The sequence below is a fragment of the Vanacampus margaritifer genome, chromosome 6, assembly GCF_051991255.1.
Source record: "Vanacampus margaritifer isolate UIUO_Vmar chromosome 6, RoL_Vmar_1.0, whole genome shotgun sequence".
In the NCBI taxonomy this organism is placed as follows: Eukaryota; Metazoa; Chordata; class Actinopteri; order Syngnathiformes; family Syngnathidae; genus Vanacampus; species Vanacampus margaritifer.
This window is the reverse complement of record NC_135437.1, coordinates 2,863,329-2,888,739: the sequence shown is the minus strand read 5'-3', so window position 1 is coordinate 2,888,739 and position 25,411 is coordinate 2,863,329. Positions and strand designations below refer to the sequence as shown.

Genomic DNA, 25,411 nt, shown 5'->3' with positions numbered 1-25,411 from the left:
TTCTGGCTCTTTTGTGTACACACCTGAGACAGCGGCGGCTCATGGAGGTCCAGCTGCAGCCTCATGACCACTTCTGGAAAGTCTGCGGCGTGAAAGCACACCACGTCTTTGGTGATGCGCGCAGGTGTGTCGCTCCTGAAACACAAACACACTCAGCATAAACACACACAAGCCAGCTGGGATTCTGCAGCAGCACAGCACAAACAATGCATTTCCTCAAATAGCTACAGGTAAGGTATTTATTAGAGTAGTTCTTTAGTTGTAGAAATGCTGTTTTATAACTGTGTGTAATTTCACTACAACACAATATAATAAAGAGATTAATAAAAAGCTAACAAGCCAACAATCTAAATATAATTTAATGAAACCGTAGAAAATTAATCTAAATTGCATTACAACTCAATATAATGCAAATTAATTTCATTTCACTTTATATGCAATTCAATGTTGATTAAATTTGAACAAATAACTTATTTTAATCAGTTTTTATTATTTCAATAACATTTTAACATTTCACATTAATCTAGATTAATATTTGAATGTAATTATTTTTAAGTTGGATTTGTTATTAAATTATTTTAAAAAACTACACTTTTGAATTTTTTTTATCATAATTATTTTTGTGTCATTAAAACTAAGGTGGGATATCTTGTCATATTCCTTTTTTTTTTTTACATTTACATTTTTAATTACAAAACAATTATTAGAACTTTTTTCTTATAATCTTTTGAATGGGCCATTTAGTTTTCTAATTACATGTGGCAGGCCAATATAAAATGCACAGTGGGCTGCAAATAACCACTCACACACACACACATTTGTGTATAGTTAAGTTGTGTAGTGAAGCCCAGTTACAAGTCCGTATAATGGTTGCACACGCACTCTTCTCCACAGCGTACGGCCTTCAGCACGCCCACGGCGGCGGTCGTCTGTCTCTCGAAGCCCTGCCCAATGTGATCAGCGTGAGCTCGCGTCCGGTCCTCGAACAGCATCTCGCGGGGCTCGCTGGCTCTGGGTAGGTACTGGAGGTTCTTGATCTCGTTGGTGGACCTGTGACGCAACAGTTTACATTGTTAACTGGACACCAGAAAATGAACTAATTGTCAAATGAGATTCAATATAACAAGTGTAAAACATTTTTGCTTTATGATTGATTGTAGATACAGTAGTGGCTGAAGAATTCCATTGATTTGGAATCTTTGAGACATCTTTAATATGGAAGTTCAGATCACCCAGTGGGAGTACTTTTGTCATATCAGAGCTATCCATAGAAACTGGGAGAGAAAAACAGGATTATGTTTAGAAAGTTTATAAATTACTAATACCAGGACATGGCCGTGGGTTCCAATAACAATGGCCAGGTATTCAAAAGATGTGAAAGCACCTAGAATACATGACTGAACCACCACCTCCCATTCTGTCTTGCCTAACAGAGAATCACCACAAAAAGAATAGCACTAGCAGTGAAAGAAAGCCAGCATTCTGTGGAAAAACAATAAATACAGATTGTGTTAATAAAACCATTAATATAAAATATCTTACTGGAAAGTGACCTTACAACATCAAGTAGCGCATAATTAAGGTTGACTGGGGAATGAGTCCTGTGAGACAGGGTTATCTTTGGCAGTACTACTGACAATCAGGTTTTGCCCTGTAAACAGTCAGTCACGAAAAGTTTGGATGGCATATTGAATGTTAGCTGCTAGCACGCAGCAACCCAGCTTGCTGGGGTGAAGGCCGTCTGTAAAATCAAATGAGCAGCGGTTACACAACAAAGTAAAATTGTCAATACAACAAAAGGCTTGTGTGGAGCAGGTGAGCTGAAGCCAAGTGTAGAGCTGAAGGATCCTGCTAAAACTGTCCATTGCCCGCCCCAGTGTTGAGATTCGGCCGGAGATAAAAACAGACTTTCAGGTTTTGAAAGTTTAAAGAAGGCCATAAAATCCAGTTTTGTGAGCTGTGAGTGGTGGTGACACTGTTCACCCCGACGTGCACCACCACACGGTGGACGGATGGTGGGAGGAACGTAGACATGGGAGTTTATACAGGTGGCTCCCAGGAAGCAGCGGTGGCTGTGTTAAAAAAAAGCTGACTATTTTAATGATGGAGTCCCCAACTATCAGGGTGGATAGTAAAAAGAGGAAGTGAGGAGCGTTGGATGGCGGCGGGCATGGCGGAGCTGGAGCTGGCAGTGGAATCACGGCAGGTGGTGGAGACGAAGCCACCCAAGGAAGGCCGGACTTGACCGCTTGTGGTGAGGTCGGGGCAGGCGGGCAATCAGGTACTGCAAAGGTGCCAGGGAAAAGTGGCAGGTTGGCTTCTGGTTCACGAACGCTGGCCTCGCGATGGAGATCCAGATTCAATGGAGGAAAGTCATGTTCTTCGAAGATTGGGAAGCGGTTGGAGAGCAGGAGTTCTTGGGAAGGATTAGTATTTTTATGGACAGTTTGCGAGCCTTGATGGGGGGTGGAGGACTTGACTTTTGGGTTCGGGGTAAAGAAACACAATCCGGTCTTTGTTTGACACCCAATTTACGGCAGTGGTCGTCATCGAGGGAACGGTGTCCATTCTGCGTCAAGTAAAGCGGATACAGGAGGTGTGCCCAATGTGTGTGACGAGGGAGTTGAGGTACATCTCTTCATTGTGGATTTTATAGAGCGTTGAGATTAGGGGTGGGACGATACGGGTAACTCAAGATTCGATACTGTGGCAATATGTGGCCCACGATAACGATAATATCATGGTATCTACGATATATTGTCAGAAATTTTCTCAATGATATATTACGATATTCAGTATGTGAGTGACAGACAAAAATTGCCGACTGTTCTTTGCAAATAGTGTCTAGACACCAGTTCTTCGCCACTGCTTCTGCCTACTTCACCACCATTTAGGGAATTAGCGCCCCCACAAACAGGACAGGACAGATCAAGAACTGACAAGCAAAGGATCACAAAAGTCACGGTTCGGATTGGATCACGGATTTGAGTCACAGAATCGTTTTTTTTGGATCAGAACAAAACAACAAAACAAAACAAGATAAATTGATTTATTTTATAAAACACTTTTGCCCATTAAATAATAATAATAATGATAATATTAATAAATCACCTCAAAATGTCTAATTTGGTCGTTTAGTATTTAGGAACACAACTAAGTGCATTAAGAGGCAGATACATTCTTATTTTATAACTGGTCTATGTATAAAATAACAAGGTATTAATGGCTTAAAGTTGTTTTCCTAAAATCTAAACGTCAATATTTGACATTGTGAGTTGAATGTTTTTATTTATCGGAAAAGGTGTTTTAAAAAATAAATGAAGACAAAGTTCCATCTTTTTTTTATAATAAAAAAGGCAAAGTGCAATTTAAGGCATATTCCCTTCCTTTAAACATGGAGAGTGAATTACAAAGTAGCCTAGGCCCAGGATATTGAAAAAGTAAAGAAAAAGTAAAGAAAGAAAGCCAGGTAGCTGTCACTCATTACTGTTGCCAACCCTTTTTTTTTTAAGTTAGCCTTGGTGTTAGGCATGTTACATTGAGTACGTTTCAAGCTTCACTGACATCCCAAAATTCATTACGTGCTTTGCGCTGGTGTGCCGTCATAATAAATCGATACTGCCGTTAGTGTATCAATATATTTATTGCAACAGAGAGCACAACAATATATTGCAATATCGATTTTTTCCCCCACCCCTAGTTGATATCTGTCCCTCAAGCTTGGCAATGGCCTGTTACAGGGCCCACTATGTGCATATGCTCGATTTCCACAAGCTGTCAGTTGCCGTCCGGTCGAGTCAATCCAAAATAGTGGCGTAAAAACTGGAACCAGCAGTTAAAAATTTACGATTGGCATTCCAATGAAAGTATTGGCATTAAAACTGTTAAAATAGTAAAAGGTATGTGAAAACGTTGGTAAATAAGTTAAAACTGATCTTAAATCGTGAGCCGAGGTGACAGAGAGAACCGCTGACAGCGGAAGACACAAGACTCACGAACCAAAAAAACAAGTGAAAAGGTTTGCAAAATCTGGGAATTTTCAAAGAACCTTTCCATGGGAAAAAATGGCAATAAACAGCAATGGACCAGGAATTTACAACTTTGAAAGTTGACTTCTAGTAGGGTATTTAAATAGTGTTGGGAGAAATATATTTTAGCCTATTCCTGACTAAAACACGCAGGTTTTATGTAAGTGAAGTGGTACCTTGACTTGCGAGTACCACAACTTTCTAGTTTTTCCACTTATCAGCCGTCGTTTGATTTTCCAGATATGAGCTGTCGTTTGATCAATTTTATACTTCGCGAGCCAAAATTTATATTAGTAGTACGAGTAAGATTGATGTTGTTGCTCGAGTGAAAAGAAAAGAGTAAAGAAAAAAATTAAGCAATTGAGGTAGGCCTACTGTAATGCCTTCATATGCGGGAAAAGAAAGCAGTTCTTTGTCTGCTCATGACCAAACAAAACCTTTATAATAACACATTAAATCTACTAAACTCTCATGGAACCACTTCAGAATTAATACTTTTCAAAATCCGACAGTTTAAATTTCCCTGGAAATTTTGCAACGCTTTGAAACCATACAAGTGAACACACCTTTTCCTCTTGAAGGGAGACTTGGGCATGTCGGCCATGGGGATCATTTGTTCTCCGGGTCGGACCCACATGATGGGGCCGTCGTCGCTCTCTGTAGGGCTCTGCAGCCGCAGACTGGAGAAGGTTCCCCAGGGCAGAGTGCGCTGGGGGGGTGGAATACACAAAAATCAAGTGAGGCAATGTGGCAGACATTTTAGTACTCACTTTGGGGTAGCACTATTCCAAGATTTTTCAAAGTTGGAAATTATGAGATTTTATAGGAATGATTGGAAATAAACCAGGAATTTAACAAAATTGGAAAATTTCCTCTTTAAGTTGATTTTCCATGAAAATGTACCCCAAAAATTTACAGGAAATTGTTCACCCCTTTGCAACCTTGCTACACACTGCCTCCAAAATGAATGAATGATTGGATGGATGAATGACTACCTCCAGAAAGGGAGAGTCCTCCAACATGCGGATAAACTCAGGGAAGTAGTCCCCAACCTCCTCATCCACGGCGCCCACCAGACTGACTTGTCGCATGGCCCCTGCCCGGTACGTTCCCTGGGAGTATGTCCGCTTCACCTGGGGAGACGCATCACACGTTGAAGCAGGCAAGCAGCATCATTCACTGTGATTACTAATGGTGCTCCAATCAATCCACTAATGATCGGCAGAGGTGAAAGAAAGTCACATACTGTTCTTTTCAAAAGTATTGTGGACACCTGTATTTTCTTTAACAATGGGCTTTTCACTTCTTGTATATGAAGCAATATCAACATGACCTTGACTGATAAGCCTGCTCGGGACAGACCGCTTGCTTTCCTGTCTAGCTGACCCTCCCTTTCTCCTTCCAAAACCTAACCAGGCTACATAAACAATTTACCCATGATAATTTACTGCACACGCTCTTACAGATGACTTCTTGTAGACTGCTCTGTAAGACTTGTGTATATTTGAAGCTTCAAATATCAAGAAACACAAAAAACAAATTGTTTTTCAGACTGTTTTATTCATCTCGCCTAACACTGCTGAAAATTCCACAACACTCCCCAAAATGTTACTCTCACAGTTTTTCGTTACATTTTTAAAACGTGACTGTTGTTTTGGCAAACTCAAAATGAGTTACTGGTTGTCTTTGAAGCAGAGATAATCAAAATTCAGCTTCATGGTACTTTACACAATGTTTCAATGTATTTGTACATGTTAGACTTTTAGTATGATTCGAAAGTATATTTGTATTCAAGTTAATTTTTCAAACAATTATCGGCTTACTTATCGTAATCGACATCGGTACTTTCTAAATGATCGATTTATCATTATCGGTGGAAAATAGCATCATCGTGCATCCCTAAATTTTAACCTAAATTTAATACTGAAAATAAATGTTTTTAGAGATGAGTAGACTTCAGCTGGCGGTACCTATACAACCTTAATTTTTTTTTTTTTGTGGTTGCCACATCGCGGAAAGAAAAAAAATCTAATTGGGCGCAGGTTCAAAATAAACTGCTCTGGGAAAACTAAAGCCATGTTGACAAATGACTCACAATTACTTTTGAAGTCGACTGCAGTGACCCCACATTACCCCCTACGTCATTTAGCGGAGATCTTGGATTAAAGTGACAGTAACCAGTAACCAGATTGATATTGTGGACTCCTTTGAGTGATTCACAGTATCAATCTGGCCCTTGTCAGGTGAAGCAACCAGACCAATGTTAGTGTATTTGAGGTGGTTTATAATATTGGTCTAATCAGTGGCGTAACATCATGCGAAGAGCATACGGTGCAATTTTTTTTGCATTATTTTTAGGAGTGCACCGTTCACAATTTTTCCGGCCGATCACCGATCTTTTTAGACGTCTGACCTGCCGATTCCGATTTTAGCCGATACAGATTTTTTTCCATAACAAGCAGCATATACCATTAACTTCAGTGTTCCAATCTTGTTTTATTGTAAAACATTGAACAATATCTGTGAAATAATACAAATGGGTTTTAACTGCACATGACGTAGTTCTCTCAAATAAAAATCCTATTAGTCATCTCAGCAAAAGAGGACAGTGACTGACTTTTTCAGACCTCTGAGGAGGGAGATGAGATTGGTGGAAAAGATCGGTTTATTTTTAAGGGATCGGCCGATCACAATCCCCTAAAATTATAGAAATCATTCGGCCGATAAATCATCCGGCCAATCGATTGGTGCACTCCTAATTATTATTTTTTGACCAATTCTCTGTCTCTTAGAGTATGAAATGCATCAAAAAATAATATACACATAAACGGGATGTTAGACTCGTAGCATTTCATGTGTATTTTATTTACGCATTCATGTCTGACGCAGATTTGCGAGAGTTATGAAATAAATGACGGTGATAGACAACGGCGCTGAAGGATTTCCAACCAGTAGAAACAGTCAACAGTGATATATTGCAACTTAAGACATAATGAGCATGTCAAAGATTTTGACGGTTTTGAAAGGACAAATTATCACTCGAATCACCGAGGTAATTACCAGTACAACGGCGCCCCAGTGTTGAAAGTTAATATACCCGCAGATGCTACACTGTGACATTTTTACTGAAGAAGAGTAGCACCTCGGTATTGAAACCAATATTTACAGTGACCCGAGCAACACACTCCGGACAAACACACTAAGACAAGGGTTGGCAACCTTTTGTAATCAAAGAGCCATTTGGTACCATCCTGACTATGATGGTACGACTACCGATACAAGATATTGGTACCAATACCAGTCTTATTTTAAGGTATTGGATCGTGAAAAGGAGGTTGCAATTCAAATATGATGAAAGACCTCCAGATTCACGTAATAGAGTTTATTGTGTGTACGACGTCTTGTAATGCTGCCTTCGACTGGACCCCTCTGGTACCATGCCGGTCAGGATCGGGCAAGTAAATACCTCTTATGCCAACAAGTTAAACTAAAACAGAGGGTCAACACAAATGTACAGTATTCATATTTAGCTTAACATACAGTACATAGCATATACTGTACATACATGCATACACATACGGCATGTTTTCATAGACTGCTAGACACAGTTTACTTGCATTCCCCTCAAATACATCTTTTGTGTTTGTAGTATGTTTTTTCTCTCACTCTAGAAAAACACTTGGTTAGCCCATAAATTCAATAGCATGTTTTAAATACCCGCTGCATTATTAAATTTTTCAAAAATAAATCTCCCTTGTGAAAATTTCAACTCTCAGTTGAAAAAACACCACAAACAGAAGCATATCGGAATCGGACAGGACTCTCGGCTGCAATATTGGTATCGGAAGTGAGAAAAGTTGATCAGGATATCCTATTCCCTACTCCTCGTATTTAAGAGACAAAAATCCAAACTCATCAAAATAGTATTCACCAGAGCCTAAAAAAACAAATGCAAACCAAAATGTAAAGTCTGCTTCTGTGTTTAACCATGTGTGCTGGAGTGTGAACTGTGAAGTCAACGTTCTTCTGAGTGCTAAAAAACAACAACAACCATTTCCAATCTTCCATCTTCAACAGTTAGATGTATGTCTGTTGTTTTCTGAAAGATTTCATCTTTGTTTTTAAAGTCTGGTAATCGATCTTCTGAAATCTTAATGTTTCTTTGAGGTGCTTGACGTGAGGTACGCCAGGTGTAAACATATTTGAGTGTCGCACATCGGTGGATCATGTGGCGGATGTTTTGGCCAACCAAAATATTAAAAACATTTTATTTTAATCTTACTCATTTACCATAATCTTCCATTTTAGAATTCAATTTAAAAACAAACTAAATTAAAATTAATTTCAATGTTATTTGTTCCTGCTTTGGTCGCCAACAAAACAATTTTGATGTGAAAATGAAGCTGCACTTCTTCACACACTTGAACAGTTCCATGGTGAACAGCTGGTGCCATTACAGGTACACATTCATCAATAGAATCATATCTGCTTGTTTTGTCATTCATAGGCCCAGAAAAGTGGGGAGCAGGATCTCCTCTCCTTCCAGAGGCTGGTATCCCAGAACTTTCTGTATGGCATGAAACAAAGCCAAGTAGGCAGGGTAGAACATTTTCAGTTGTGGTGGCGATAACTGATGGGGAACATTGTTTAGAGTATGGCCGGTGTCCTGCAGGTTTTGGATGTTTCCCTGCTCCAACACACCTGATCCAATCAACAGGATCGTTATAGCTTGCAGATGAGCTTCAGCTGTGTCGGAGAAGAGAAACATCCAAAACCTGCATCACTGCCGGCCCTCGGGGACTGAGTTTGGATACCACTGCTTTAGAAGTTTTGAGTATATGGATATTTGAGAATATGGTATGTAGGTTATCATATACATTGTATTTCTGTGTTGTTTCAAATGTTATTTACAAATAAAGGAACCAGTTCAAATTGTTTAATGTTTTGAATTTTATACAGGGGAACTAAAGGTTTGAACCATGATCATTAGCTACCTTCCTGGGATGATCATATGCATTGGGTATCCATGTACCGTTTGATGTTTTTCATTTGTTTGTTTTACACTCCTCACCCCCTCCACCTTTTTGTTTATTTATTATGACTATATTATTTTGTGATTACCGTAGTATACCATTATTATTATTATTATTATGTCTATACTATTATTTTATTATATTTCACTATAGTGATAAGCTGAGTGACCACTGGCAACAATTGTTGCCGGTCACAAAAATGCTATTTTCTTCCAAACAAAGTACAAAATAGAAAAAAATAAATATATAATATGATTCGGAGGGAGTTTTTTTGGGCACAAATGGGTTAATGAAATACTTTTTTTTTTTAAGTCACAAAGAGCCACAACAGAAGGATGAAAGACCCACACATGGCTTTGGGTTGCCGACCCCTGGGCTAGGACAAAAACTGACTGTGCAAGAGATTAAAACTTTTATTGGCCTATTTATTGGTATGGGGGCTCACACAATCATTATTATATATTTTTTAAATCATCAAACTTCACACAAGGAATTCCAACAAAAAATAACGTGTCAAAGTCTGTATTACAATTACAATTACGTTTGTTTTACTGGATTTTAGTGTAAATTTGATTTTTTTCCTAAAATATATTAAAGGTTTACAATAAAAAACTTAGGTTTAGGACGCTGTGGGTTTCTGACGTGATATCCGTTTTGGATGCTGGGAGTGCGCCACTGGGCAGACTTTGCACGAGTAAATTAAAAATCATGAAATACTTGGTTAAAATGTTTTGATTCGATGAGCCGTTCATTTTGTTGTGTATATTATATTGTTCAAGAAAAAATAAACAAAAGATTCAAATTTGGCCTAAGCTGTCTCTTACACTTTAAAGCCATGAACTTATTCATAAAGAAAACAAAACAAAACTATATATATTTATTTTAGGGGTTCACCGTTCACTATTTTCTAGCTGATTCCCGATCTTTCAAAAAGTCTGACCTGCCGATACCGATTTTTGCCAATACCGAAGTAGCATACACCTTCAGTGTTCCAATCTTGTTTTATTGGAAAACATTGAAAAATATCTGTGAAGTAACACAAACGAGTTGTTTTAAGTGCACATGAAGTAGTTCCCTCAAAATAAAAATGAAAAGCCTATTAGTCATCTCAGCAGAAGTGGACCGTGGCTGACTTTTTCAGACATCTTCGAAGGGAGATGAGTTTGGTGGAAAAGATCGGGTTATTTTTAAGGGATCGGCCTATCACCAATCCCCCAAAATTAAGGAAATCTGGGCCAATAAATCGGCCAGCCGATCGATCGGTGCACTTCTAATTTATTTATTTATATATTTTTTGTATAACCTCTACCTATGGGACGGGCGTGGAAAACTGAGGGAACACTATATAGAGTTTATATATATCCGGTAATGTGAGGCTCTAGGACGTCGACAAAATGTTGGCTTAATAACAACGCTCCAAGTTTTCTTTTTAAATCTTAAAATGGTTTACCTTAACCATAAACTTGGTTACGAATGTCACAAATGAATAAGATCTTTAGATGCAAGTCTAGTATTAGCTTTTATTAGTGCATTTAGGCCAGGTCTTTTAGACCAACTGCATTCCAATTCTCTCGCAGTTCATGTTTCTTTTTTTTTCTTTCTTTTTTTTGCTCACCCGCAGCTACTTTGTCAAAAATTGATCTCCTCAGGGCATACAGGAATCCCAAATCAGATCAAGTAAGAATATATGCTAATAATCAAGCGCCAGGAGACAGCCGTCGCGCGCCCCTCATACTGGTGTATTGAGGCGATTAAATAATCTGATTACAAAGCTCTACAAGGAAGACCTTGGCAAATGTTCTTCACGGAGAGGGGCCCCTGGATGGAATAATTGTAATAAGTGTGACCTAAATGGATCCCTCTCAGTGTGTGACTGCACAGAAGGCACATTTTATGGCTGTTACTAAACCAGAATATAATTTAAGTGCAGTCGTATTGAGTCCCACGCTGCTGTGGTCGGCCGTGGATTTAATTAGATGCTTCGTAATATATCTAGAAAGTGCTGATGTGTAATTTACATTCTTGGTTCTTCAGACCTTTCACACATTGTCAAAGAAAAGCCGATATTTGCGCAGGACTATGTTGGAAATGGGGGAAAAAACTCAGCTTTAAGCTGAGACACATTTTAATATGTTATTAAACAATATAGTAATATACACGCCAAAATGAACGGTTACTTGAGTCAACACATAGGGTCTTAAAGTGTAAGAGAGTAAAGAGACATGAGACAAAAAACACCCTAAAAGTATCGACCGATACCGTACCAATACCTAGTTTTTCTTTTTCTCAACATGAAAAAGCTGTCCTGCCATTGGTTCAGTGCATGTAAGGGCTAATACGATATCTTGGCTCGGCATGCAGTGAACATGTCACACATCAATGAATGTGCACGAGCAAGGCACAAGATGCTGAATCCATAGCGTATATTAGCATCAGAAATAATAGTATCGCCATGGTTACTTGTTAGTACTTGCCGATACCGATACCACTGTTTTAATGCAGTATGGGGGCCAGTATCGGTATCAGTACAACACTAACCATAACCCAATTCAAACCTAAACTATAAAAAACAAGTCTAGACCCTCAAAAAGGGGTCTGAACTTGTGGGGACCACCAAAATGTCCCCACAATTTCAAGTCGGGCCCCACAATGTAGCAAAGACAAAGGCACAACTAAACAACAGTCACACACACACTGACACGCACACGCAGGGCTACTGGTGGCTAACTGGAGGTAATTGCAGCTCCGAAACAAGCGCACCGACCATACTTGGCGCATGCATGCTAAAAACAAACGGTAGCATGTATGCTAAAATACTGTAGAAAGCATTCTACCATGTGTTTTAAAATGGCAACTGGAGTAAAAAAGGGAGATCAGTTGTACTTTATAATTAAACTATTTATCTCACGGTACTCACGTTATTCGTTGCCTTGCACTTTAACAGGCGTTCACAATCCATTCACATACGTGGCATAACTCGTCCAGCCGGCGCGGCCTCCCAATTTGTTTTGGTGGATCGTTCCAATGCTTCTCGCAACTTTACTTGGAACGCGAAATTTCAATGTCCAGCGGTTGCATCATCCCGGAATGATGGCAAGCCCCGACGTTTTGTTGCTTCCTCCACTTCCGAACAATGGATTAATTGATGAGGAATTATCTCGCGGCTGCTCTATTCCCATGTACAACCGCGTAACTGATAGATTGTAGTTTAAATTGTGTCTTGTAAGCATGTCTCGACTTAGCTGATGGCATTTACGGAGTTCCGCCGGAGTTCGAGTCGTTTCCACGGATAGGGCCCAGTCGCTGCACATCGCCAAAAATGGGGGGTCCAAATGGGGTAAACAAAATTAACTACAGGAGATAGGAGGTCACATTGCAATCTGGCGTTTCATTTTATCTCTTTTTATTCACTTTCATCTCCACTTTCGAGTACATACAGCTTTGACTCTTTTCTGCTTACGCCCACCCCCTCCCCAGCCCCCGACCCTTTCGTCCATCGCGGTCCCAACACAGGCTAGTAGCCAACCAAGAACGAGCGTGAACCAGCCCACCAATCAGAAACGTGCGTTGGCGTAGCAAATTTTGCCCCGAAGCTTGGCTGGAAGGAAAACGTCTCCGGAACTCGGTGCACACATAAAACAAATTTAAGTGCGTCTTATAGTTTTAAAATACGTACGAATAGGTTTTAGCACCCCCCAACCCTTGTGAGGAATAAGCTGTTTAGAAAATGGATGTTTACCTTAAGTGGTAATCACTAGCACACTAATGCTAATCGCGACTGCTAACCGATTTTTGGTGTTTAATAATGCATATGTATAGATGATAATAAATTATGAACATATTATCCACTCAATTCAATTTACGTCTAACTCTAGTGGATTAAAACAAAAAACTAAAATATAAATAAAATATAAAATAAAAATAAAACTTAATTTGTGAAAAAGGGGGGGGGGGATTATTCGAATTATCAATGGAATAATAAATATGAAAATAGATTTTTAAAAGATTTGTATGTGACAGCATTAATACAGACCCCCTCAGGCCATGACAAAGGTACCATTTAACTAGCTGTATGTCAACGTTTCATTAAAAGAGTTATGAAAATATTTTTTGAAGGTTGAAAAGTTCCCAAGTATTGCTGTATGTGGAAAGAAATCCTAACTTGCTCATATCCCAACCAATTTTCACTTCACTTACTTTTTTCTTGACACCAAAACGTTTGCTATCAATACAGAACATGCATCACAGTTTTTTTGTTTCTTGACGTCCAGTCTTCCACGAACATGGAGTACATGACAGCACTGTACAGTTACGGATGTGTCATGTCAACCTATTTTGCATATCTGTGGTTCCCAGAACACATCCAGACTTATTAATAAGTTGGCCTTAGAGGTTTACAGTGGTGGTCTATTTTGGCCACCATTGGTGAACTTAAAATGGCCCAACAAGATATGTGGTGGCCCCGGACCATTGTTAATATCGACCCCTGATGACAGTGAATGAGCTATTTTGCTTGGATGGCTGCTAATGACAAAATTAAATGTTTATATTTATGCTTGCGTATGAAATCTTTCCATTAAATAACCTTTAATTGCAAGTTAATTCCTATTGATTCACGTGGAGGGTTTCCAAAGTGGCATATTTCCCAACTTCTTCCTTTAGAAATTTACTGGAGCGGGAGCTGTGGATCGGTGGGGTTCCTGGCGGGCCTGCAGTGCCCCGTCCTGCTGCGTTGGGTTGGGGGCGCGGGCCTCGTTGGGGTGGGGTGGGGGTCGCTCCTGCTCCTGGGTTTGCTCTCCGGCAGGTGGCCCCTGCAGTGCCCGGGGGTCGTCCTTTGGTGCTGCCGCGGCCTGCAGGGCCCTGAGGTGTTGCGCTTACTCTGTACTGGCGGGGGTCGACGGCTCCCCTCTTTGGTGGAGATTTTCATGCATGCCAGATCCACCACACCAGCATTTATCGAAACTCAGACACAATCTTCCTCAGGTCATTGAATCAGTGGAGGCTGGTGTCTGTGGATCTCACTCTGCTTCGTCTGTCCGTCCTTCCTTTCCTCAGTCTCTCCTTTGGTCTCTCGAGGTCTCCGTGATTTGTTGAAATTTAGATGTCTCTGGGGTTGGTGAAGGACTCTGGTTGGTGGCCTGGTGGGTGGTGTCTGGTCGGTGCTGGATTTCACTTTCCTTTCTTTTCTTTGGGCCTTTCTCGGGTTTCCTGACGGCCTCACGACTCTGGCTGGAAGTGTTTGGTTTAGGGGAACGGTATGGGATTTATTTATTTTTTTTAAATAGGTTTTAGGTGAACTAATGAATACACACACACTCGCACATACACATAATCACCCACATACAAAAAAAAAAAAAATACAAAAAAAATATATATGAAAAAAAAAAGGGAGCGCAATGATGATGACATGTCAAATCGGTAAAATTAACGAATGAACAATACTGAGCTCTCCAGAAAAAAAGAAAAGAAAAAAAAAAGAAAGAAATTTACTGGAGAGTTTTCAACCCTTTGTAGCCTGAGACACAGGAAGGTGACTCATGAATGGACAATGACTCTGAAAATCTCACCTGAGTGTGGAAGTTGGCCATGGTGGTGGTCTCGATGTCCTTCTTCCCAAGCACCTCCATCTTCACTGGGGCGTTGGGAAAGTTGTAGGAGAAGTAATCCAGGAAGTCCGGGAGATAGGACGCGGCTCCGTGAATGATGCCCATGACGAAACACGCTGCCTGTGCTTCGTCCTCGCTAAACGATAATGTGACAAATTCCTGGGCAAAGCGCTGCATCTCTGCCGGCGACAGGACCGAGAGCTGCTCGCTGTAGGCGTGTGCCACTGACGCGCCCCCGTTGGCCTGCATTTCCACATGGATCAGGTGACCGAACTCCAGCCCGGGTACACTTGGCGTGGGCGTGCAGTGGAGCGGTGAGGTGTAGCCCAGTCGGTCTCTGACCATGGCGGGTATAGAAGGAGGGTCTTGGTGGTGTGTGCTGTGAAGCAGCCCTCCCCCACCGCCACTGTTGCCGTTAATTCGGCTGAGGAACTCAGACAATCCAAGAGAGACTCCGGAATAAACAGTCTGGCATGAGCGGTGGTACATTTTGGGGCGGCCGTGCCTCTCTTTGGCTCGCTCGCCACCTTTGTGCTTCTTTTTCTTCTTCTTCTTGAGCTTCTTGAGCAAGAGGTCTTCTTGAGAACTGGCTTTGGGCTTCTCCTTGTGTTCTGCGACATACGACAGGACAACACAAATTAGGGCTGCAGCTATCAAAAATGTTTACAATTGAGTATTCTACCGATTATGTCAACAATTAATGGAGTAATTTGGTAAAAAATTGATTTTGCATCGTTTAACAACATGCATGTGAGGTGCATTATTTTTATCCACTTGGCACCACAATTCTCAGATTCTACTGTACAGTAATTTCTGGACTATAAGCCGCGCTAGCTAAATTTGGGGAGCCGATCCACCTTTTTAAATTACCGATTCAATACCGTTATCTTGGGTTCAGTATCTGCAGATACCGATCCGATCCATACAAAAATCAATATATTTACACAAAAAAAAACTAAAATGCTTTTTAGATGTTATTTAATTAATGTCTTCTAAATATTTTTTTAACATTTATTGGAGTATGCTTTTCATTCAATATTTTCAATACATCTATTGAATGCATATTGAATGAATGTAATCATTACTTAAGTGACGGTACACTTGTATTTTCTTACATTCAAGCAGTGTAAATGTTTCAACCGTGCATAATGGGGCCAAAGGTCACCTGATTCCAAGCGCTTCTGTTTACCAAATTAGTTTGATGTGGCCAAGGCTCCTGCGCCACTTGCTTCTGTCTACACACTGTCTGTCATGTCTGCACCAAATGCCACCTTTATGTACAAAATGCCATTACAGCAAGCATAATTAATTACATTTGATTTTTCTTTGTCTCGCCCGCCTCTGCAAACTCTGTTGCCGCTTCCCACACGGCCGTCTTTCCACGGAGCCTGGCGGCTCGCTGCTCGCGGAGCTGCGAGGCAGGCCCCAATCGGGCGACGGTGGACCTTCGCGAGAGAAAGAGCCGATGTCCCCGCTTGGCCAGCGGTGAGACCAACCAGTCCCCGCTTGTTCTCGCGAAGTTACCCCGACGGCGGCGAGGCAGCGAGCTGGTAGCAAGGAGGCGGCATCTCGCTGCCAAACGGCTTCCGCTAGCTGGCAACGCGGGACCCGCCAAATGGCTTCCGATGTTCTCCCAGTGCAATTTTGACAGACATTTGGCTGCACCGACGGAGCAGAGGGGAAATATTTACTTCGCCATTCCCCGTTTTACCTCGTCATTGAAGACGTGAACATGCGCTCTTGCTTTATAGTGCGACCACTTATTATCTGATGAATAAGACGCACCTTTGTATTAGCCGCAGGGTCGATTGCAAGTGAAAAAAAGTAGCGGCTATTAGTCCAGAAAATACTGTAGTATTCGTGAATGTCTGAGTCTGACTTTAAAAGGCCAGGCCAGGCCTGGTGAGTGACGTGGGCATCAGCTAATGTGAGGAACTGAGGATGATAAAAATCGCACGTCATCTTACTTTAGTAAGTCTGAAATAAGATCAAACTTTGGATATGGAATTAAACATATATTATAAATGGGAAACACTTCTCAACTGCCTTACCTGGTTAAAAAAAGAATAAATACAAATCTTCTTTTACAAACTCCTTCCTCTTGGCTCGCTGCCATTGCACCAACTTATTTTTACAGAGAGAGGAGTATGCAACTGTATTAACATAAGCTGGTGTAGAAATATTATCACTGTAAAGTAGGGGTGTTCCATATCATACCTTCTACGATATTACGAGTGGATTTTTTTGTGTGATAAAAATGTATGGCAAAATTTACACGGTAGTGATGTGATAACATAATCAATAACATCATATGTCATTGTGTCCATTTGGACATACAGGCTTCGTTCACTGATGCATAAAAACCATGTCGGTGAGTGTGAGCAGCCAGTTCTGTCACGTTTTAGAATTTAGAGAATTTAGTGCCTAAAGCAGGCGCTACCTTTGTCGTATGGAGGTCGTTTGATTACAAGAGGTCAGATATGATACAAAAATACAGTCGCTTGCAAGATGTGCAGGAAAAATGTTACCGTTGCGTTAAAGTTGGGAGAAAACACAAACTAGCTTTAACACATGGCTGAATATGCGCAGGGTAAAGACACATGAAGAGGACATGAAACCAGCTAGTGTTGTTTGGCGTAAAAGGGAACAAAAGTTTCAACCAAGCATTGCTGTAGCACTTGAGATTAGACACACTCCTTACAACAACAAAAAACAAAAAAAAGTAGACTGTGGGTGGACGGTGGCCAAAGCGGTCGCGTATTGTATGGCCAAGATAAACATTGAGCAGTGGTTATTTTGCTGTGACCGGCAACTCGCCTCCTAGTTGACATGACTTTGTGATGCTAACCGGCTGCTAAACTGTTATTCATAACCGCTTGTAAATGTCTACAAGCAATCAGGACATTCAACAGCAGGCCAATAATTTATTGCTCTTCTGATTGACTAATCAGAGACATTCACGGCAAAATAATGCTGGTCCTGTCCAACTTCGCGCTTGTGAAAGCGTCTGATTATCCTTCTTTTACACACTTTACCAAAAAGGTTAACATATTCCTTGTCCTGTCAAAGCCAGGGGAGTTGCCAAACCACAAAGATTTGACAAGGGTTCGTGTCCTGGACTGCATGGTTAAATAGTTTGTCTGCCGTTTCATCCTTTTTCCCCCAGCATGTTACCAGGGGGTAATCCACAGTTGTTTTACGCGACTCGGGTCAATATAGTTACGTTTTGGTGCAGAAACAGACACAATATTGCCGTTTTCATCCGTCCTCGCGTCACAACAGAACGGCTTGCTTGTTAATGTTGCTAATGCTCGCTAGCATCAGCATGCTGCTACCGGCAGATGTAAACAATGCTGTCATTAGCCTTGGAGCGATGTTGTTGATAAAACTGTAACCGGTTGTGTGCGTCAATGGCCGCACCGAGGATTGTGGGATTACGGTTTGCATTTTGCATACGGCCATGGTTTTTTTGGGGGTTTATTTTGCGTACCGTACGGACTCTTATGCCTGGTATAGTGATATTCCCCTAGTGCAATGTTGACAGACATATTGGCCGCGAGCGTGGGGAATATTTACCTCACCACTCCCCATTTCACCTCGTCATTGGCGACGTGGCGAACAGGGAGCGCACACCCTGCGTAATTTCCGGATTATAAAACGCTACTTTTTTCACTTGCATTTGATCCTGCGGCTAATACAACGGTGCGGCTTATAAACCAGGACAGGGGGGGCGTACTATAAAGGACGCTTACTTTAAGAACGCCAGAAAGAGCAAAACAAACCAGTAAGCCCAAATAGTAGTAGGGACAGAACGAGACAGAGACAGTTTGCGCCCTCATTATGTAAAAGAAACCGAGTCGTGCATAAAATGCTGCATTTAAGTTAAAGGCAATCGACCTGTTCAATTTTGACACTGACGAAGAGGATTTTTTTGGTTTGGGGAGCGACAACAAAGGAAAGATAGTAGCTGACAAGGCCATTCTTGGGCTGTTCGTTTCCGACACTGGGGATGAGGGGTTCAATGGCACGAGAATTACCGGTAATGACCGACTTTTCTGCCATAGTAGGCTGGTTATTTTTGTTACAGTAATGGTAACACAATTAATGCATTTGACGTTACTGCCTTGTGCTGTAAGTTTTGTTCTGTTGTTATACTGTACTTACTATGACTGCAGCACGTGCGCGCTATTATTTGTGCACCTCACGAATGCTGTTCAGATGTTAATAAATGGGCGTTCCCAAAAAGTCATCTCCGTACCAACAACCCCCTGTGGTAGCGGAAACCCTTATATACCGGTGCGGTAACATTAAAACACCTGTGGCTTACAGTCGGGGTGCGGCTTATACATGGACCAATCTGGAGTATTCCCCAAATTTCGCTAGTGCTGCTTATAGTCAGGGCACGGTGCGCCTTATAGTCCGGAAATTATGGTCGACCTTGCAGGGAAAACACTAACTGGCCCGTTTTTATTTCCATTTCAAGCTGTGTCACTTGTACGGTTGTGCAATATTTTCAATTTTGCACTTTGTTTACATTTCAATTGTGAAAAAATGGTGGATTAAATATTGTGCACAATAAAGTGCGGTTATTCAGGAGCACCAACCACAAACATTTTGTTCAATAATTATTACCCATATCGTCAAAAATATAGTCACCAGAAATGTTCTTGAAACACTTGTGACAGGATTTTTAAGCTATACTGTGAAGCTTTGAGGCAGAGATGTTACTTTATTGAAGTTGAATTATCGGATTTATTCAACTAGTCGTTACAGTTCTAATACAAATTAAACAGACCTAAACATTTGTCACCTCCTAAATTAAGAGCAAAATTTAGAAAATTGGTACAATCTACTGAGTGTGAAGTCAGATTAAATCTAGCACACACAAAAAATCAAAAGAGAACCCCGCACACATTTCAGATACAAAAGATAATAATTCGTTTGAGATAACGATTATATTTATGCTGTTATCAATGTCTCCAAACATACAATAAGCTTGGAAGATAGACAAGTTTATGCACTAACTACAACTGTAGAAGATGGGAAGCATAAACAAAGCCATACTGATGAAAACACCTTCATGGCGGAGGTAATAAACCCATCAATCTACATCTGCAATGACTTGTTGCAGAAGTATGAATTTTACTCCTGTGAGTCATCATTCATGTTGACATATTTTCTCTAATGTCAAACAAAGTAGCATATAGATTACAATTATGTGAGTTACACTTACAACACAAACTCTTTTTATCGTGTACAGCCAGGTATTCATTTTTGATTGGCTATTACATCTGCAATGTTGCATTCACCGGTGATCTAAATACTGAGCAGCACAGCAGCAAAACCAGTGGGACACTGTCAACCCCTCATGAAAACTAGTTGCAGAACCGTGCACACTGCATGACAATTCAGTTGGTATCTGACCGGCCTTAGGAAAAATTATGTCTAAATATATCATTACAAATTATATTGATTCATGTGTCAGCTTTATGGTAAACTTCAACTGGGAGAGACAAATAAATAGCTTGAAGCAAGCACACTGAGCCTCTTATTTGGAGAACGGTCTCCTTCCCTTTCCTCAAAGTGATGTTATATGATACTCTCTAATTTCAACAGTGAGACAGTGATAAGATGGACAAATGAATACTTATTAAAGTATGTTTACACTAATTTGAATGTGTTTAACAGCCGTGATAGAGGTAAGACTACGTAAAAATATTATGGTTTCTCAATGTCATGGATTTTTTACCACTGCTGGTGAGTCTGCAATGTATATCCAAGTGGATTATCTGGAGATGTAAAATGGGAATTGGGCGTTTGGATGTATGGCATAAATCTAGGCTTTGGTGTGATCTGGGGGTGTTTTTGCTTACCTCTCTGAGGAAGGAACACCACTTCCCCGTTTTCCTTTGAGATGTCACGTTCTGGCGGCAGTTTGTGGTTTTTCCACTCTTTGCTGCTCCTTTCCTTCTTGCTGTCCCGCTCCTTGTCTTTGCTGTTGTGATCTGCAGGAAAAAAAGGCACCAAAGTGACGCTTGTTATTATCAACCATGCTGAAGCAATAAAGGGACAAACATTTCCACGTGTGAGCGAGTGGTTCACATGCATTGCATTGCATTGCATTGCATTCGGGGCCTGATGCGCGCACACACAGTGGCCTGCGGCACAAGCCCCGTTATGTAATATTTCAACAGATGTTTTAATCACAACCATGGAGTTTGTTCGGTATTTGAGTAGGAAAGAATGTGGAGCGCGAGGGGGATCAGTCTTACCTCTCTGTTGCGCCTTCACATCGCCGTTCTCGGTCTTTGTATGGCAGCTAGCGGGGCTGACTTTCTCCACAGCCGCGGCCGAACTGCGCTGCGCTTCGCCGCTTTTCTCCCTATGCCGCTTCTCCTTCGCCCGTTTCTCTTTGGACGGCGAGGCGAGGAAGTTGCTTATTTTGAAGATTTTCCGTGCGGGAGTCGCTACCGCTCCTGGCACAAGCACCGCGGTGGCAGTGGGGGTGGCGGAGTGGCTCGCCTTGGCCGAGCCAAAACTCAATTTTGCTGGGTTCCCATAACTAGGTTTCCCGTTGTGTTTTTCCCCTGCGCACACCTCTCCGTTGACTTTCCGATGCTTGGGCCGCTTCTCCTCCAGGCGGACCTTCTTTGGGGGTGGCGGGTAAATATCGCTGGAAGACTGCGGTCGGCTCTCCGGCGGCCGTTCAGCTAACAACGCTTGAGGGGAATTTGTTTGGCTGTTCGCTGCGAAATGCATGGAGTCCACGGACTCGGCCATCTTGGAAGTTTCTATTTTTTACGGCCAGACGTAACTGGTGCGTCAGGGCCAGTGGGAGGCGGGGCTTAGATGTCTACGTAACACGTACGGGTGACGGAAGCTCAAACCGGAAGTGTTATGTTGCACGTAAGAACCATATAATATAGGTCAGAACTACAGTATTTGCAAACCACGGACTTATGAAAAAGGTACCAAGATTGCGGAGTAGTCACTGCGTTTGCTGTGAGCTCGCTTAAAAACGGTAAACTGATTAACTATATTTTACTCTATGTGAAGTGAAATGATGAAACCAGCAACGTTTTAAGCCTCCGACATCTTCAAAACTGAAAATGGCCGGAAAACCGAAGGAAAACAAGCATGACTATTGTCCGAGTGAAGTGACATTCTTTCGCGGACCCGATTCAACGCCGACATCTCCAAATAAGTCGATGAAGGAAAATAAAATTACAACTAGTGAAGAGAAAGAGGATGCCCAAGCTGCGAATAATGGCATTCTCGAAGCGACACTGGAGTTGCAATTAGAAGACATCAGGGAACAAAATCAGCAGAACGCTGCCATGATTGTAAACTTAACCAAAACCGTGCAGTTCAACTCGGAAGAGATAGAAGGAATAAAGCAAAAGGTCGTGGAGCTGGAGAAGACTAATAATCATGTGATGAATGAAAACAAAGAACTGAGAGAAAAACTGATTGAACAGCAATGTTATATTATGCGGTCATGTCTTTGAGTGAGAGGTATTAAGGAAAATAGATTTGAAAATATCAGAACGACTGTCATTCAAATACTGAACAAGATTGTCCCAGAGCTTGCAGAGAAAATGGAGTTTGCGGTAGATGTTGTCCACAGAAAACCGTACAAGGCATGTTCTCATCCTATTTGCGCAACGACGTGAAGATCGAGGTGTGGCGGAGTACTAAATACTCTGCGATTTGCAAAACGGAAGACATAAATAAGCTTTGCAGAAATGAGACCCAAAGAGGACTTTGAGGAACGACAGTGACACTGGCTGTTGGTAGAGCAGCAAGACAAGCACGGAAACGGGCCTAGTTTCGAGGCCCTACGCTTACATAGATGGGCGGCGAATTGGAGATGATGGACAACAGTCGGCATGAATGGGACTTGCAGGAGTGATAGCTGCACTGACTTGGTGGAGCAAGCAAGGAGAGATGGAAAATGGGTCTAATTCGAGGCCCCTACGCGTACATAGACGGGCGGAGTTTTGAAGATGATGGACATCACGGCTTGAATATAAGGTGTGATTGGTTTTAGCAGTTTGCGAGAGTTATAAAAGTTTTTTGGTTTTTTTGGAAGGCAGGATCATAATCAAAGTAGTTTTCTGAGTGTGTGTGGGTGTGTATTTTCAGTTCATGTTCAATGTTAAGACCACATTTTGTTTGTTAAATGTTAGGGGCTTGAGAGAACTGATTAAAAAGAAAGCTATATTTGTATTTTGTTAAGGGGAAACAATTGTCTTTTTTTGCAAGAAACTAATTCTACAGAAGCAGAGGCGTCATTCTGGTCAAATCAATGGGGAGAGAAAATCCTGTTTAGCCATGGCTCTTCAAGATCTGGAGGGGTGGCAATTTGTTTGAACAACTTTCCTGGAGAAGTCATCACACATCGGACTGTCACTGGGTGATGGCTGTGGCAAAAATGGAAGGTGTGTTTTTAATTTTATTCAATGTTTAGAGGTATAATAGTGATGGAAAAAACAAGGCAATGTTGGATAATTTGTCTAAATTGATTTCTGAACTCAAAAGTGTTATCCAACTGATAATATACTATGTGGGGGAGATTGGAACATTGCTTCAAATGAGTGGCTTAATAGGTGGCCTGCAGAGAGTAGAGAGACCCCACTATAATTTTGTAATAAATAATTAAGAAAATCATCAAGGAAACGTATCAGAAAGGCTATTGGAAATTCAATGCCACAAAATGATGAGTACTGTAATAATAATAAAAAAGATAGCTAAGGTGGAACATGACAACACAATTATTGGACCTATTAATAAATTGGAATTTATTAAATTTAAAATAAGCAAGTATACAATTTAGTAAGACTTTAATCCAAAAAAACAAAGAAGTAGAAAAAAGTTGATGCAAGATTTATATTTAATTTGTAACAAAAATAATTTAACTTTAGAAGATAAAAGCAAAGTTATTGAGTTACAAAATAAGATGGCTCAACTTTATATGGACCGGGCACAAGGAGCCTTTGTGCGATCGAGGGCAAAGTGGATTGAATCTGTTGTGTGTGTAGGGGAGGTCCTTATTTTTTTTCAATTTGGAAAAACGCCTACATCAAAGAAATTCTATCTCTACTCTTCTTGTAAGCGGTGAAGAATGCAAATATTCAAACATTATAGAAAATGAAGTTTATAAATTTTATTCTAAGTTTTCAAAAGACAACTGTAATATCCTTTTTCATAACATTCATCATTTAATTCCAAAAAAAAAATTCAATATATAAAGAGGTATTTGATTCTAAAGCATGAGAAAGATAAAGGAATAATGGATAATTTAAGACTTATCAGATGATCAAATACATACAGATCATAAAAAAATTTCAGGATTAATTGCAACCAGACTCAAAAAGGGAATAACAGATATTATTAGTGAGACAGTCAGGCTTTAAAAAAGGAAGAGTTATTCATAACAATATTAGACATGTTATGGATTTGATAGAGTATAGCGACTTAATTGATGATGATGATGATGATGATGGTTTTATACTCTTCTTTTATAGGGCCTTTGACTCTGTCGAACATGTGTTTATCTTAGAAACTATTAATTATTTTTGGTTTTGGGGATATGTTTAAAGATATTATTAGCATGCTTTACAAGAATATTAATAGTTATGTGTCAGTGAGTCGTGGGACTTGTGAAAGATTTAATATTAAGCTGGTTATCAGGCAAGGTTGTGGAAGTTCCCTTTTACTATTTAAAGGTTGCAGAGATTTTGTCTATTTTGATTAAGAATTCTAGAATTGAAGGACACCATTTGAATGATGAACAAATTATAATATCTCAGTTGACTGATGATACAACACTATTTCTTAAAAATGAGCTTCAAATTCCAATCGCATTGCAAGTAATAAGTATGTTTTCAAAGGCCTCCGGACTCCAGTTAAATTTACATGAATGTGAATTGTTACCATTAAAAGACCAATCTATGCAATCATTATATAATATAAAAGTGGGAAAAAAGAGGTAAAGTATATAGGCATTGTAATTACTGAAGACAAATTTATTTCTTAAAAGATGAACATAAAAAACAAAGTTGACGATTGTAAAGCTTTTCTGAATCTATGGTTACAAAGGGATCTTAATTATGTTAACAAAAATGGACAGTTTTTGTCTGGATTAATATATCCAGCGCACTCTCTTGCTGTATCTCCCTTGATAACAAAAAAACATGAATACACTAAAATGTGGAGAAATAAATGTCATTACATATCAAAGCAGGATCTGATTCGATTTTTTTTTTTTTTTTTTTACAGAACCTACAATTAATATGGTCGACCTTGTCTTCTAAGAAGTCAGTGGAATTGATTTTTTGTTAAAATGTGATTATGACCTCAAAAAACTTCCTCTAAAACTCTGTTTTTCATCAACATGTTCTTCTGTATTGCACTTGACAGCTTTTTGGAAGGACATACCATATTCACAAATGGCAAAATAGAAAGCCATCCATTGTTTTGTTTAAAATTGAATTGCAGTCACATTTTGTTTTCTTGTCAATCTTGAAGGACTTGAATACGGACTATCAGATGATTTGTAAAGAGGTCTCAAATTATTTGTGTTTTTGATATGTGAAACTGAACATAGTTGGCTTATAGAAATGTAAAAATGCCTTGCTGTTTTTTGTTTGTTTGCAACACAAATGTTATTTCCTAGCGAGAGTTTGTGTATTGTTTTTTTGTGTGTAAAAAATAAATAAATGAATACAAAAATTATATTCAT

At 40.3% G+C, this 25,411-nt stretch overlaps 1 protein-coding gene and 1 long non-coding RNA gene across 2 annotated transcripts in view; one reads left to right on the top strand and one right to left on the bottom strand.

Annotated features, from left to right (window-relative positions):
• The window catches only part of LOC144053371 (uncharacterized), a 25,628-nt gene extending 4,116 nt beyond the window's left edge, over nt 1-21,512 (bottom strand). Inside the window, exons 1-7 of the mRNA XM_077567763.1 lie at nt 20,940-21,512; nt 20,541-20,672; nt 14,629-15,278; nt 5,024-5,161; nt 4,595-4,737; nt 883-1,050; nt 24-135 (exon numbers count right to left, since the gene is read on the bottom strand). Of these exons, the coding sequence (XP_077423889.1) occupies nt 24-135; nt 883-1,050; nt 4,595-4,737; nt 5,024-5,161; nt 14,629-15,278; nt 20,541-20,672; nt 20,940-21,447 (1,851 nt within the window). The 5' untranslated portion in view covers nt 21,448-21,512. The remainder of the gene's footprint in view (nt 1-23; nt 136-882; nt 1,051-4,594; nt 4,738-5,023; nt 5,162-14,628; nt 15,279-20,540; nt 20,673-20,939) is intronic.
• Nucleotides 21,421-25,411, top strand: LOC144053372 (uncharacterized). The gene is made up of 3 exons (XR_013294399.1): nt 21,421-22,701; nt 22,933-23,108; nt 24,949-25,411. It is a non-coding gene; the product is annotated as an uncharacterized LOC144053372 (long non-coding RNA).